At 44.5% G+C, this 14721-nt stretch overlaps 1 protein-coding gene across 2 annotated transcripts; it reads left to right on the top strand.

Annotated features, from left to right (window-relative positions):
* The first annotated feature begins 1116 nt into the window (after nt 1-1116).
* On the top strand, nt 1117-8653 carry LOC123447913. Of its 2 annotated transcripts, XM_045124635.1 has the most exons (3): nt 1117-1275; nt 5149-5217; nt 5499-8653. In XM_045124635.1, exon 3 carries the CDS (start codon nt 5681-5683, stop codon nt 8357-8359), a length of 2679 nt encoding a protein of 892 aa, XP_044980570.1. In that variant the 5' UTR covers nt 1117-1275; nt 5149-5217; nt 5499-5680; the 3' UTR covers nt 8360-8653. The 2 variants fall into 2 exon arrangements, with proteins under 2 accessions (XP_044980570.1, XP_044980569.1); XM_045124634.1 differs by lacking the exon at nt 5149-5217.
* The last annotated feature ends 6068 nt before the right edge of the window (nt 8654-14721 follow it).

Here is a 14721-nt window from a genome sequence, read left to right as displayed (position 1 = left end):
ATAAAAACTTTGTGTTTGCAACACTGCATACAGGTTCAGAAATGTAAGATCTGAGCTACATAGCTTCATATCAATATTTGGCTGAGAATAAAAGTGAATCCGAAGTTCCCAAACATCATCATTCAAACTACAGTTCAGACATATAAATTCAGATAAACAGATAAGCATATAAATTCAGATAAGCAAGCTCATCAGTCAAACTATAATATTACTTGCTGTCTTCATCAGTCAAACTATCATAATTCTTATCAACAACACAACACCAAAGCCTCTACTATGAATTCTGAATTGCACATGAGCAACACACAACCTCTAATTGACAAGTATGGCATTTCAGAATTACAGTAACAAGACTGAAGACTCTAATATGAACATGATCCTAATAATATCGAATCGAGGAGCAACCCAAAAGAAAGAAATAACTAGCCTCTAGCATTGAAACAACAAAATGAAAAGGCTAGGGTTCTTGAGTGACTTACATCAAGCCGCCACCAGCACCACTGGTCCAGTGATGGCTACTGCTAGGGTTGGCGACCCAGATCTCTGCCATCTTCACCCTGTCCTCCACGGACAGCGCCGCCTCCTCCTCCAAATCCTCATCCTCCAAACCAGTGCCGGAGGAGTGGTTCGAACTGGAGCCGCCATCGTCCACAGCCAAACCTACATGGTCATCTACCCCGAGGCCAGGGAGGTCTCCGTAGCCGCCCGCAACGTCACCGCCACCGGGAGTCGCCGCCGCCATCGTCGGAGAGCCGCGTAGAGAGGGAGAGGGGAGAGCAAGGCTAGGGTTCTAGGGTTGGTCCGGTTCGACCCGGTTCGAGCGAGACCAAGTGACCGAGCCGGTACGTGTACGCCACCGTGCCGACTGACATGCGGGCCCGGTACGTCAGATACTGCATTAATACGAGTTTATACGGCTGTGAGACCGTATTACAACAATTAGGCTATGAAATGATACTGACACGTAAAAAAAAAACTATTGGTACCTATCCGTCACATGGTGCCCAAATGTGACAGTGCCGTGCAATTATGTCATGGATTTGACAAACAATCTGCCAATATTGAAAAAAAATGATAAGTAAAGTGGGACAACTCATGCATTTTGTCCCGCTTCACTTCGCCTCCACAAAGCCGCCGTCAAGAAGAAAAAAAAAGGTTCACCTCCACAGCTCCACTCTCCCAAAACCCCAACCCCGTCGATTGCTCCCGCTCCCGGACCGCCGCGCTAGGCTCGCCGGCTTCCGGCCACCACAGATCGATCCACTCTCAGCGCAGGTTATTTCTAATGCCTATGCTTTGATTCCCTGCCTTACCGTGCAGCATTTCAATTTCCCCTCTTTTCTCGTCTTTTGGTTGCGGCTAATTTTGGTCGATGGGTGTTGCTTCGGTAGTCCGCTTGGCTCACCACCGCTTCCTCATGCGTATTCTCGTCTTGCGCGTAGGCGTGGGTGGATTCGCGACGTATCAGCCGCCGCCGCCATGCCGCAAGGTTGCGGGACGGTGGTTGCTCGTAATCGCAAGTGGGGTACCAAATTGTGAACGAAGGTGGTGGGTAGTGACCTCCCGAGATGCCAAGGGGAACGAATTTGTATTTCCGCCTCTTTTTTTTTAGCCCTAGGGTTCGTAATTTAGCCTAAATCGGGATGCTCTTGAGAGGATTAGTGTCCGTACTTAAGTAGAGTGGTTTGCATGCTACAAGGACACAATTTTTCCCATGCGCTACAACTTTCTTTTTCCGAGAAACTGGCAGGAGGCCTTTCAATTAGAAGAAAAGAGTGTGTTACAATGATTTACACAAGGTTTTCTTGCGAGGGAAAAAACCTGGAAAAAAACCCAATGGTATGCGGACTACTCGCGAAAGAGGAAACAACTACTTCCTCGGTTCCTAAGTATAAGTCTTTGTAGAGATTTCAATACGGACTACATATGCATGTATATAGACATATTTTAGAGTGTAGATTCACTCATTTTGCTTCATGTGTAGCCCATATTGAAATCTCTACAAAGACTTATATTTAGGTACAGAGGGAGTAGATGTGTGCAAGCAAATATCCGCCAAGGCCTGGTTAGCCACTTCTAGGTAGGTCATCCTCTTGCCGGTGAATATATACACAGCGTTTCCTCTCCTTCCAAATGTTCCAAAGCGAGTATAGCATGATCCCATTACGCTCCCTCATGCTCTGCTTGGAGGCACTTGCAAGGAACCCCTCCCACCACATGTTAATTGAAGAATCAACGCTTGGTGGGCTCAGGTTTGGCATCCCTTCGGCGGCATTGACAGTCCTCCACACCTCCTGCGAGAAGGGGCAATCCCAACAAAGGTGAGCGACAGTTTCAACGCATGCGAGACAGAGGTGACAGATCGAATTGTGTGGCCATCCGCGGATTGCCAAGTTCTCCGCTGTGAGGATTCTCCCGTGCAGCACCAGCCAGGCGAAGAGCTTGCATTTGGGGGTGGCCTGGGCCTTCCAAACCTTAGAAGAGTGACAAGGCATCAAGCGGTCGGAGAATTGCATCCAATAGGCAGATTTTGAGGAATATTCCCCGGAGGTCGTCCAGTTCCAACGGAGTCTGGGCGAGAGGGTTCAATGCCGGTGTCCTGCAGAAGCTGCCAGATATCGATGAATTCGCAAAGTTGGTCTGCATTGCTCAGCCTGGCGATGGCCATAATCCACCGCTCCCCATGAAGATCCTCGAAGACCGTCTTGTTTTTTTGAGTTGCAACCTTGTAAAGCTCAGGGGCTCGGATGCACAGAGGAGAGTCCCCGATCCAACGATCCTTCCAGAAGCTGGTATATTTTCCATAGCCAATGGAGATAGTAGTACAGGCTCTGAAGAGCGTCATGTCAGAGTCACGGCAGGGCAGCTCGGTGAGCACCCATGGCCGGTCGGGGTCCGTCCATTCGTACCATGGCCACCTAAGGCACAAGGCCTGACCAAAAAGATCGAGATCAGCCACACCAAGGCCATCCATACTACTACTACTAGTTTTACGGTCTGATGATCAAGGCAGTTTTTGGATATCCTGTGGAGTTGTTTAAAGTCCCGGAAAAATAAAAAATAGAAATTGAGTTGGTTAAAGGAGTGAGTTCTTCAAGTGGTGTCACAAACACAATGATTATGTGTACCTATAATTTGTATTTCTGATGGTATCTTCTATAAAAACCGAGAATGTGCGGGGTACCACAATTTTTTAGTCAACACAGAACTTAGGGCTTGAAATCCTGACCTCATCCATCATATCAAAGTGGTTTACCACTACTACACGATCTCACAACAAATTCTCATTAACACTGCTCATACCTGTGGATTGCGGCCCAGGTTGTTCTGAAGATAGAATACAACTACACTATTAACATTGATTAAGTTGCTTGGGCTATGGTTTTGTGGAAATATCAGTCTTGTTGCATGGCGAGATATATTTTCCACAATCATCTCTGTCATGAAGAATTTAAAGGTTGATGAATGCAGAAGTGTAAGCACTGTAGTTTTACATGCATGCATTGTTCTAAGAGATGATTCATACAGAAAGTGACATTCAACTATGCCTTGTAGGAAACTCCGATTTTTCTAATTCAATCTAAGGTAAACTATTGCGTTGAAGACGGTTTTAGGCTTTTAGCGTAATCTGTTCCAAACCTGAAACTAAGGTGTTTATTGAATTTCGTCTAGACAAGGAGCAGTTCCATTTCCATCCATTTGAATCATGCCATTTGTGAGTACTGTCCCAAGCAAGTTGGGTTAGGCTACATTTGATAGTAGTATGCTGGCCTAACTCCTTTCACATGCCAACCACATCAGAATCAAAAGGTTATAATTTTCATTTTTATTTTTTTATTCATGTTATTTTAGCCACCTAGGTATTAATATAATACATGCTTAGAAGACCGCAAAGGCATGTATTGAGCCATTTTACGACATTTTTTATAATAATGAAAGTTCTTTCATGTCCGAGAGGCGAGAGACATAATGGTCTATTCAAGCGTTTGTCGTCAGCTTTGAGAGAGAAGAGGAGACAAAAATCCCTCTACAGTGAGACAATTGAACTTATCATATTCGCAACATTACTGCTGTCCATCTACCGCGAAAGACAACACTAAACATATTCACATCAAATTCCCTATTTGGTCCACATCATGTTCTTTTTTTTTAGAACGAAGACGCAAGGAGCGTCCGGCTTTAAATTAATAAAGTCCACCAAGGCAGAGTAGGGCATTTTGGAGACCGAGCTCCATGGAGCCCTTTGTTTCGAAAAATTCAAAATTCATAAATTTCAGTTTCAAAAAATTCTAAAAAAATCCACATGTATGCAAGGATGTAAAGTGCATGTGTAAAAAATTTCAGGATGAAATACCTTGAATTGCGAGCTGTGCAAAAAATAAATAATGGACTTTGAAAGCCCCAGATTTGTGTTTTTTGAGTAGGTCACATTTTAATGCATTTCAACCTGAAAAATTGCACACATGTACATTATGTATCTTGGTATTTGTGTATTTATTTTCAGATTTTTTTTAAACTGAAAAGTTGGAATTTTGGAATTTTCAAATAAAGGCCTCAATGGAGCTCGGTCTCCGTTTGGCATTTTACTTGCTGAGTAAGACAGAGTACGAAATAACGACAACTAAAGGTAGCTTACACGGCACATGACCCGAATAAAAATGAAGAAGTACATGGCTAATGGCCTGAAGTTGAGAGCGCACAGGCTCCAAAAGTCACACCGTGGGTGCTGGTTGGTGCGCCATAGTCTGGATTTGACGAAGGTTGAGTAATAGTGGACTTAGCACGTCATATGATTTATGTAAGTGGAGAGTGATGGCAACAGGTTTGATTATTTCACCAGGTGGATGGATACTCGATAGTCCGTACGAGAATAATTTGTCAAAGTTTCTTAAAGCAGCTGCTCGCCCACACAAAACAAGTGGCTGCTAAGAAGTGTGCTTGTTAGATTCCAGCGATCTGGTTTTCTTCCTTTATGGACTTGCTCCCACTAAGTTTGTGATCCAATTTTCTTCTCATTATTGTTTATGAAAATGTAGCCAGATTTAATACCTGCATACATCATGATCTATCTAATATCTACTTTTTGTTGGCCTATTCTATCCTTCCTGTGTTCATCATGCAACTCGTCCTACTTAACACTGCCTTCAGGAAGGCCTGGGACTTGGTCAACCAAAATATGGCCTACATGTTGGTCACAAGTTTAGGGCAGTAACAAAGGTAGTTTTAAATTACCGAGTTGCTGAGAATGTGTTGTTACTTAAGTCTGTCGTATCTTGTTACATTCTACATGGAGTAAACTTACACGTGATAAATAATTTTCAGTTTTATTCCATTATCCTGGCATGCATACTGGCATATGTAGGTGGTATATTACTTCATCTGCACTATAATTCTTGCTGTGGAATTTACATAACTATGTATTTATCAGATCATAATAAAGGTTTTTCAGTTGTACATCTCTGTTACCAACAGTTGCTTATTCTTTTCTATATCTACAGGGTGCAAGCGTGATGCGCTGCAAATTCTATTTGCATATTGTTGTTGCATAAAGATATCAGAAGGTTTAGATCTGCTCTTACTAGTGCATCATCAGAAACTTCTTATTTGGAGCATATTGATGCCAGGCTTCTAGAGTAGTAGTTTATGTAAGGGCTTTTGTGGCAATTTGCTAGAAAATTTGATGGAGTGCAACAGAGAAGAGGCTTTGAGGGCCAGGGAAATAGCTGTAAAAATGCTGGAAAATAAAGACTTTCTTGGGGCCAGAAGGATTGCGCTTAAAGCTCAAAGGCTTTTTCCAGGGTTTGAGAACATCCACCAGCTGTTAACTGTCTGTGAAGTGCATTGCGCCGCAGTTGCAAAAATTAATGGAGACTTAGACTGGTATAGAATTCTCCAGGTGGAGGCAACAGCAGATGAGACGGTCATAACAAAGCAATATGACAAACTTGCCTTTTGGCTCCATCCTGATAAAAACACACTCTCTGGTGCTGAAGTTGCTCTGAAGTTGGTCTCAGAAGCTCGCAAGATACTCTCTGATCGTACGGAGCGGTCTTTGTATGACATCAGAAGGCAGTATGCTTCCAAACATGTGACAAGCAAAGCTTCACATGTACCAAATAAGACTGGTGGAAATATAAGTCATGTGAATGGATGCAAGCAACCACCTGCTTTAGTAGTGGTGTTCTGGACCATATGTCCGCATTGTCGGAGGCGATTTGTGTACTACAAAAAGAACTTTTTGGTCATCTGTGATAACTGTGGTAAATTGTTCTTTGCATTCAAGCTGCATGAGCAGACAACGCCCTCGAGTTTCCTATCTTATTCAGCAAATAATGCTGAAGTTTCACCTGGGAAGATTTCATGTCAACAACATGGCGTCACCAATCAGCAGGCCCAGACAGGGGGGAACATTGACTCGGAACCTACCATGAATGTTGCTCGAATTGATGAACATACAGAAAGGGATGACAGGGCAAGCGGTGATGAGGAAGGTAACCGTTCAGAGACAAGAAGCGATGTAGTTCAGTTTTCAGCAATGAACCAAGCTAAATCTTCTGTGCCTGCCGCAGACAAGGTATCAGTTAGCAATTTGAGATCAACTCATCCTGATCCAAACCTCATTTCCACACAGAATGAAGATGCATCTCTAGTGCCAAATATTGCAAGGTCCTCGAGCCTTCAGAGATTAGGTAAGAGAAAGCAAGATGATGGCACAGACTGCAGCCACGGCACCGGCTCCTCTAATTATAAGAGGCAAAGGAACCATGACTTACCATCTAGTGCTTCTGAGCAAATGTCTAATGACAATGCTGCTGTTGCTGAGAATCAGTCTGCTGAGCATCATGCCTTAAGTAGAGTGGATAGCCAAGATGGAGTAATTGCAAGTCATGAAGCCAATCAGCAAAGTTACAAGGAAGCAAGTGGTAGTGCTCCTCAGAAGCCTGGCAGTCCTGTGATTGCCTACAATCATCCTGACTTTTTTGACTTTGGCAAGATCAGAGATGTAAACCTGATTGCAGTTGATCAAATCTGGGCCCTTTATGATAACCTTGATGGTATGCCAAGAGTTTATGCTCAGGTAAAGCGCATTGATACTTCTGACTTCCGAGTTCAGCTGACGTGGCTGGAGTACAATCCAAGGAATGAACAAGAAGCCAATTGGAATAATAAGGAGTTGCCTGTATCTTGTGGAAGCTTCTGCTTAGGAGGAGAAACGAACCTATTACAAGATCCATCCATATACTTGTCTCACAGAGTTCCATTGACAAAAGGCAAAAATGGGAACTCCTATGAAATAAATCCTAATAAGGGTGAGGTATGGGCTCTTTATAAAAGATGGAGCATGCAATGGATCTCTGATGCAGATAACTGTCGATCCTATGGATATGATCTTGTGGAAGTTATCTCTGATGGCTCAACGAGTGGCGATGTCATTGTTTCGCCGCTAATGAGGATTGAAGGCTTCGTTAGTCTGTTTGCACAAGCTAAGGACAAATGCTTTTTTTTGATACCATCAAGTGAGCTACTGAGATTTTCTCACTGCATCCCCTTTTATAGAACAAATGGAAATGAAAGGGTGGGCGTTGCAGAAGGGTTCCTGGAACTGGATACAGCAGCTCTTCCAAGTGACCTGGAAAGAGCATTTCCTTCCAGTACTCTCGGCTCTTACATGTCTTCGGAATTCATTTCTTATCCATATCCAGAATCTGAATTCCACAACTTCGAAGAAGACCGGTCATGCGAGAAGTTTGAAAATGGCCAAATTTGGGCTATCTACAATGATGCTGACACATTCCCGAATGTGTATGGCTGGGTGAGGAAAGTTGAGACACAACCGTTCGAAGTGCATTTGACCTGGCTCCAGGCCTGCCCTCAGCAGGCGCAGGAGAAGCTTTGGTTGGGGCAGAATGTACCTGTGAGCTGTGGCAAATTTGAAATACGAAGCTGGGAAGACAAGTATGGTGGAAACCATTCCTTCTCCGATTTGGTAGAAAATAGCCAAATCAATATGAACTGGCAGGTTAAAATTCATCCGAAGGTCGATGAAGTTTGGGCCATCCACAAGAACTGGTCACCTGATTGGGTTCCTTCTAGCAACAAGCACACCACTCATTATGCTATCGGGGAGATCGTCGAGTGCAGTAAACGAAGCACATTATTGTCTTTCCTGACTAAAGTTGATGGCTATGTCGCTGTGTTCAAGCCTGACCCGATCAAGGAAGTACTGAAAATACCGAGGAAAGAGAACCTGAGATTTTCTCATCGAATTCCGTCATTCCGTCTCACAGAAGAGAAAGGCGGCAAGCTCCGGGACTTCTACGAGCTTGACCCAGCTTCTGTCCCCGGTGATTTTCTGTAGAAGGGCGCCCTCCTTGAATTGACACTGTTAACGCTTGCCTTTTCGGAGGACAGCAAGAGGGAATTAACCACACGATATGTAACTATAGGCAGCTTTGTGTTTTGCGCCTGAACCTAGGGCATGGCATATGCTGGCTAAATGTGGCGCATTTGTATCGCAGGACCATGCATGCTAAGTTTCTTTTGGGGTCTCTTAATTTAGTTAGTGTAATATTGGCAGTCATGTTGAACTGAAAGTAACTCACAGTGAAGCCGGTGGTGTTTGCTGGATGCAATGAAGCTGTTGTGCCATCGACTGATGCATGTATGGTCCATATTGTTGTTGTTTTTTGCTTCATATTCCTGGTGACGTCTTTGTGTCATGCTTGTGTGCCAGTTCAAATGTAGGTGTGAGAACATCCACCGTCGGCATGTAGTCAGTCAGTGCCCACCAAGATTGAGCACACTTTTATTTTTCCGAAACGGAAGCACACTTGTTTTGATGCACTGGAAATTTTACTGCTGAACTTGTGCCGGTGCACGTCAAGCGGATCTCTGCTTGGCGCGGGCATGCCGACGTTGAGCACCCGAATAATTTTCATTTTTGACTGATACTTAATTTTCTGCTACCCATTTTTTTTTAAACTGCTATCGACTTCTTGACGAGAAGAAAGGCCAGTCCTGCACGCCGGTCCAAAAGTATCGGTCGGCCGCTGCGCAGCCTTCTGATTAACTATGCAACAACCATTGGATTTGGTAGAAAAGAAAGTCAACAGGGAAAAACAGGGCCGTTCCTCATCCGTACAGCTCATGGCTGATTTGCGTAAAACACGTTGCAACCATGCTCCATGGCCAGCAACGCCCCTCCTCGTCAGACTGGACGTCCTCTCAACACCTCCATCGATGCCTTTTGCCCGAGCTTGCGTAGACAAAACTCCTCCTCAAGGAAACCCGCTCGCAACAGGTTGCAATCTCCCATCGTTGAAGCACATCACGTTATCGATCCAGCATACAGGGCCACCAACTGCAACTCCGTGTGCTCGTCCTTGCAGCCTCGCCGGCGATGCACGTCTCCGGTAACAGCTCCGAGCTACACGGCTTGCAGCTCCAACACACATGGTTGTAGCTTCTGCAATACATGGTTGTAGCAAAAATTGACACCGGTTGTACCAAAAAAATCCGACGAACTCGGGTTGCAACTCTGACGAACGTGGGTGCAGCTTTTTTAGTGGACGGTTGTAGCAAAAAAATCTAGCGAACTCGGGTTGCAACTGTGGCGAACGTGGATGCAACTTCTTTAGTGGACGGTTGTAGCAAAAATCGACACTGATTGTAGCAAAAAAATCGCTGAAGCGACGAGCCACATGATAGGATTAGCCTTAATCCTATGACGCGGGCTCGACCGACCGAAGCGTTCGGCCGGCGCGCTGGCCCCGAACGTTTATCGAGAAGAAAGCATCTCGAACGGCCATCCTCAAAATAGTATCATTCCCTCCTCGTCCCGTGTGTCGCCCTCCCCGGCGACTCGGGGGAAACCGTAGATCAAGCCGCCTCCACCCCTACCCACCTCCCCCTCCCCACCTCTCCCTTAGCTCGCCGCCACCTGAGGAGCGGTTGGCGAAGCCCGCGCCAACTTCGGTCAAGGTAGCGGGGAGGCCCTTTTGTTTCGTCGTCTACTACTAGGGCGGCACAAGGACGGTGTAGGGCGCGTGCTCTGGGCCGCGACGAGGTGCGTCTCCAGCTCTGTGCAAGGGCACCTGGTCCGGATGGGCGTGAGCCGCGTGGCGCGACGGCTCCTGGTGAGGTTGGGCAGCGCATCCGACTCGCATGACGCGAATCTGTCGCTTGCCAGGCGGTCGTGAGGCATGTTGGTAGCGGCGTGCGGCGAGGGCCAGGGAAAGCGTGCGGCAGGGGCGCTGCGAGGACGGCGCATGCGGCGAGGGCGTGAGGTGGCAAGGGTCGTTGCGGACGCGTGTCTGGAGGTGACGCCCCTGTGTCGTGCCTCCGATGGGTGTGCGGCGCCAGCTGCGGGCGGGGCCGGCCATATCTAGGCCCTTCTTGGTCGTGGCGGGTGCGGGTGGAGTGGTCTGCGGTGGTGGCTGCAGGCAGGGCCGACTTGATCTGGGCCCTTCCTGGCCATGACTGGTGCGAGCAACGGAGCGGACACGGTGGCTGTGGGTGGGGCCGACCAGTTCGAGGCCCTTCCTGGCCCGTGGCTGGTGCGAGTGGTGGAGCGGACTGCGACGTGTGGTGCTGAGATGTCAGTGCTTCCCTCGTGCTCCGATCTGGATGTGAGGAGGGGCAACTCCACATCTACTGGTGGGTCCGTCTCGGGTGTTCTCCCCAACGTAGGTTTGCAATTTCTTTGGACGAAAGTCCCGCTCTCTGCTAGTGCTGACAACACTCCTTGTTGAAGGCCTCACCTAGGAGATCTTGCACCTCTCTCGTCCTCGAGTTCGGTCTCCGGCTGAAAACCAAGATCTGCCTTGTTGGATTGGCAATGACGGCGTCCTTGACGTCGTTTCTTTGTTGGAAGCATTATTATGGAGATTTGACCTCTTGATGGGAGCACATGGTTTGCGGCAAGGTGTCCAATCCGAAGTTGGCGGTGGTGGGGTGATGATCGGGTCTGTGGTGGCGTGTCCGTTGAGGGCTGGCTGTTGTCCGGCGGTGTTTGGACATTGGAGCACTCTTGACATGCAGGCATCGCCAAACAAGCTATGTTGGATGTCCTCTCACCACTGGAGCGCCACATGTCCTCTCCTTTATCGCATTTGTCTTCTCTATCCGGTGTTGACGATGATGTTCGCATGCTTGTGTTTCTTGGCGCTTTTGTACGCCATGTAGTGCTTTAGGCCTAGTTTAGCTAGGTGTAGTGTGTCCTTTGTACAGGTTTTCGTTTGGTTTTCCTTTAATCAACCGAGCAGTTTCAGCCACGGGCTTCTTCTTCTGCAATGGAACCTTAGCAGCTCGCCGGTTAACTTTTTAAAAAAAACACAGTATTCTCGTCCATGAACGGGGATACGGGAGCAGGTCACAACCCTACCCCCCCTAAACGTATGGTCCTGCTTCTTTTTCTAAATCGAGAACACACAAAATAGGTATAAATAGCACAATCAATTCATAAATAACATGCAAAATATCCCTACTACAATAATAGTAATACAAATATTACATCCATCATATTTTTTTTGAATTCATCAATTTTGAATTCAACGATACTTGAGTCAGAATTCACATATGTTGTCTCACGCATTGTATCCCTTGAGCTTCATCCAAAAATGTATGAACATATATGGACTGCCTCGGTTCTGTGGTACAACACGACAACACGACCAAGGTATAAAATGTGATGATTATCAGGTTGCAACATTGAGTGAATGAGAGCAACGAAAAGCAAAACTTAAGATCTCCATGATTAACATGCCCGGTGGCCACCTTCTCCCCACTTTACAATCACACCACGATACTTCGTGACGACACTACAGATGGTGTACCGCCACTGGGCTAGCGACTTTACATTGTGTTCGTGGATCACATGCAAGTCGTAGGGCGTTAAGTGTTTTTGCTCATAAAACAAAAAATGCACGTTTTGCCAAAAGATAGAGCCCTCTTGCCTCATACCTACAAAGTTTGTAAATACGACCAACCGAGTATCCACAAAAACTCATCCTTCATCATGGAGTACTCCCGCCATGGTGCTTACTCTAGTAAACAACGAGAAGGTAACAAAAACCTCAATGAAATTTGTGTGAAAGAAAAATGGTTTGGGATGTCGAAGTTCTAAGTGATGGAAGTTCCAATGCTCGCATCCTCTCTCCAGTTTGCATTCGGTTTGCGGGAACTCGGACAAGCAGACGTGTCCGTGGACAAATACAGATCCACATTGGATAGAAAACTACATCGAGACAATTTGGTCTGGACATGTGCGAGAGTTTTGAGTTTTGAGGTGCCCTAAATCACTATTCAACATGCATATACAAATATTTCATTCAATGACCGACTGCTTGTTCAACATGCATTGTGAGTATTAAGTAATAAAGCATATCATTGCATTAATTACTTTGGCATAAGATTGACAAGACCGACTGCTTATTCAGCATGCATTGTGAGTATTAAGTAATAAAGCAGATCATTGCATTAATTACTTTGGCATAAGACCGACAACCTCTTCTCGCAAAAAAAGGTCGACGACCTCTTCTCCCCGCACCTACATCCATTGATAGGCGTGGGATTGGTTATCTTGTTATCCTCAGTGTCTAGGGTGTACTATGAATTGTATGCTTACTGTCACCGCAACTAATCACTCATAGAGATCAACCTCAACTATTGTACACCATCCATCACTCATAGAGATCAACCTCAAGTATTGTACACCATCCCACCTTGCAGATCTTTCATCTAGACTTGGCCAAAGAATAAAGTACTATATGGGGGATCATACACATCTATACATCTTGCAAAAGCATCAAGGGAAATTCATATATAATTCGACCATGAGTCAACAATTCATCACACCGCATAAAACATATCGAAGATTATATCATACCGATCACAACTGTGAGGATGTTAGCTATTGTTATGAACGCATAGTCCAAGGAATAACTACTCATGCATCACCATGGGAGTGAAAATGGCAAGGTAAAAGACGCCGATGATGATTATCCGCTCCAACAGAGTACATAAAAGACATCTACTATGGGTTGTCTCAGAACACGCCTAAGTAGCAACAAAAAACCATGATGTAATTTGGCGAAGGTTTTTTAGGTATATATAAGTCATCCGAAATAAGAAGTGCCATAGGCGATGCTTAGGTCCACCACACGTGGTGTGGGCCAAGCTTATGGGCCGTGGGTGCCTCCCCATCTAGGTGGGCCTCTGGACCGTGCTTCCTTCTATTCCAAAATCTTTATCATATGTTTTCCCATTTTAGATCTTCATAAAAAAATTCTGTTAAACAAAATAAATAAATAAATAATATCAACTCACACTATGACACTTAGTTAAGATTTTAGTCCAAAAATAACAAAATATATGTTTAAATCATGGTATAAATGACATGAACACTTTAAAAATTAAAGGTACGTTTGAAACATATTAGCATCCCCTAATTTAACCCACACTCGTCCTCGAGCATATATATGGTAAAAGGAATAATTTTTGGAGGTGAATGTTACCTTAACATAACCACGATGATTATGTTATTCTCTATATGAATATGAACAGATAAATCAATGAAGGATAAAAGGCATTTCTGTATAGCTAAGAATTGTCAAACTATTTCAACAGAAATATTTTTTCCTATTGCCCTACCGTAAATGAATGCATCAATCAACGTTCCCAATTGTCATAGGTATAGTAAAGATGTCAATACTATGTTGGAAACTAAGCTTTGACCTATGCAAGACATCACAATGTTTTGAGAAAATTTTAGAATAACTCAACCCAAAGTTGACTAAGTACAATAATGGTAAGACTTTTTTACATTATCCAAGCAACCACTCATGCAACATGTGAGACTATTCTAGACCTTAACACTTATATGGAAACAAGAGAATAATGATGGAAGTTGAGATAAAAGAAAGAAATGGAGAAAGTCTTGCAATAACGCAATTGGTCATTAGGAAATGGAGCCGCCTCATTAATGATGTTAATCTAAGGAGTAGGTATTGCCATGTAACTAGGATACACATAGAGCTATTAATGTATGGATAACTCTAGTAACGGACTAAGTGCGGGTGCATCACACTTCCTTTTCATGAAGCCCAATAGCATCCGAGGAAGCTCATTATTGGATATAGAAGTCAAGTTCTATAATGTAAATTCCACTAGTATATTAACAATGAGACTCGTGAACTTAATCTTGATGGAACCACTCACGACTTTGTAAGCTACAATTGACTTATGGCGATATGATTGACAATGTAGTTCTTCATTATCCATAATTATTATCTCATGAACGGAGATTCTACCATTGATCTTGGTTGGTTTGAGATCTTTGTAGTTTGTTGACATTTACAAGAGGGTGCAAATGGTATTGATGTGTACTATGCAATTTTATTATTGTAGACTTGGTTGAGCCTCCAAGTGTAGAGTTTTATAGGAAAACAACAAATTCCCCTCAAGTGAATGACCTAAGGTTTATCACTATGTGGGGGTGTAGGATGAAGATGGCCTGTCTCAAACAACCTAGCAATAAAATACAAGCAATCTCTTGTGTCCTCAACATACACAATATAATGGTAAATTGTATAGGTGCACTATTTCGGTGAAGAGATGATGATACAAGTGTAGTATGGATAGTAGACATAGGTCTTTATAATATGAAAATAATAAAAACAGCAAGGTACCAAGTGATAAAAGTGAGCACAAACGGTATTGCAA

This window comes from Hordeum vulgare, chromosome 4H (genome assembly GCF_904849725.1).
Source record: "Hordeum vulgare subsp. vulgare chromosome 4H, MorexV3_pseudomolecules_assembly, whole genome shotgun sequence".
NCBI lineage: Eukaryota > Viridiplantae > Streptophyta > Magnoliopsida > Poales > Poaceae > Hordeum > Hordeum vulgare.
The sequence above is the reverse complement of the archived record's forward strand: the minus strand, read 5'-3'. Positions and strand labels throughout refer to the sequence as shown.

Coding starts and splice junctions, on each gene's coding strand:
- LOC123447913 (XM_045124634.1), top strand. CDS start 5,681: ATGGAGTGCAACAGAGAAGAGGCTTTGAGGGCCAGGGAAATAGCTGTA.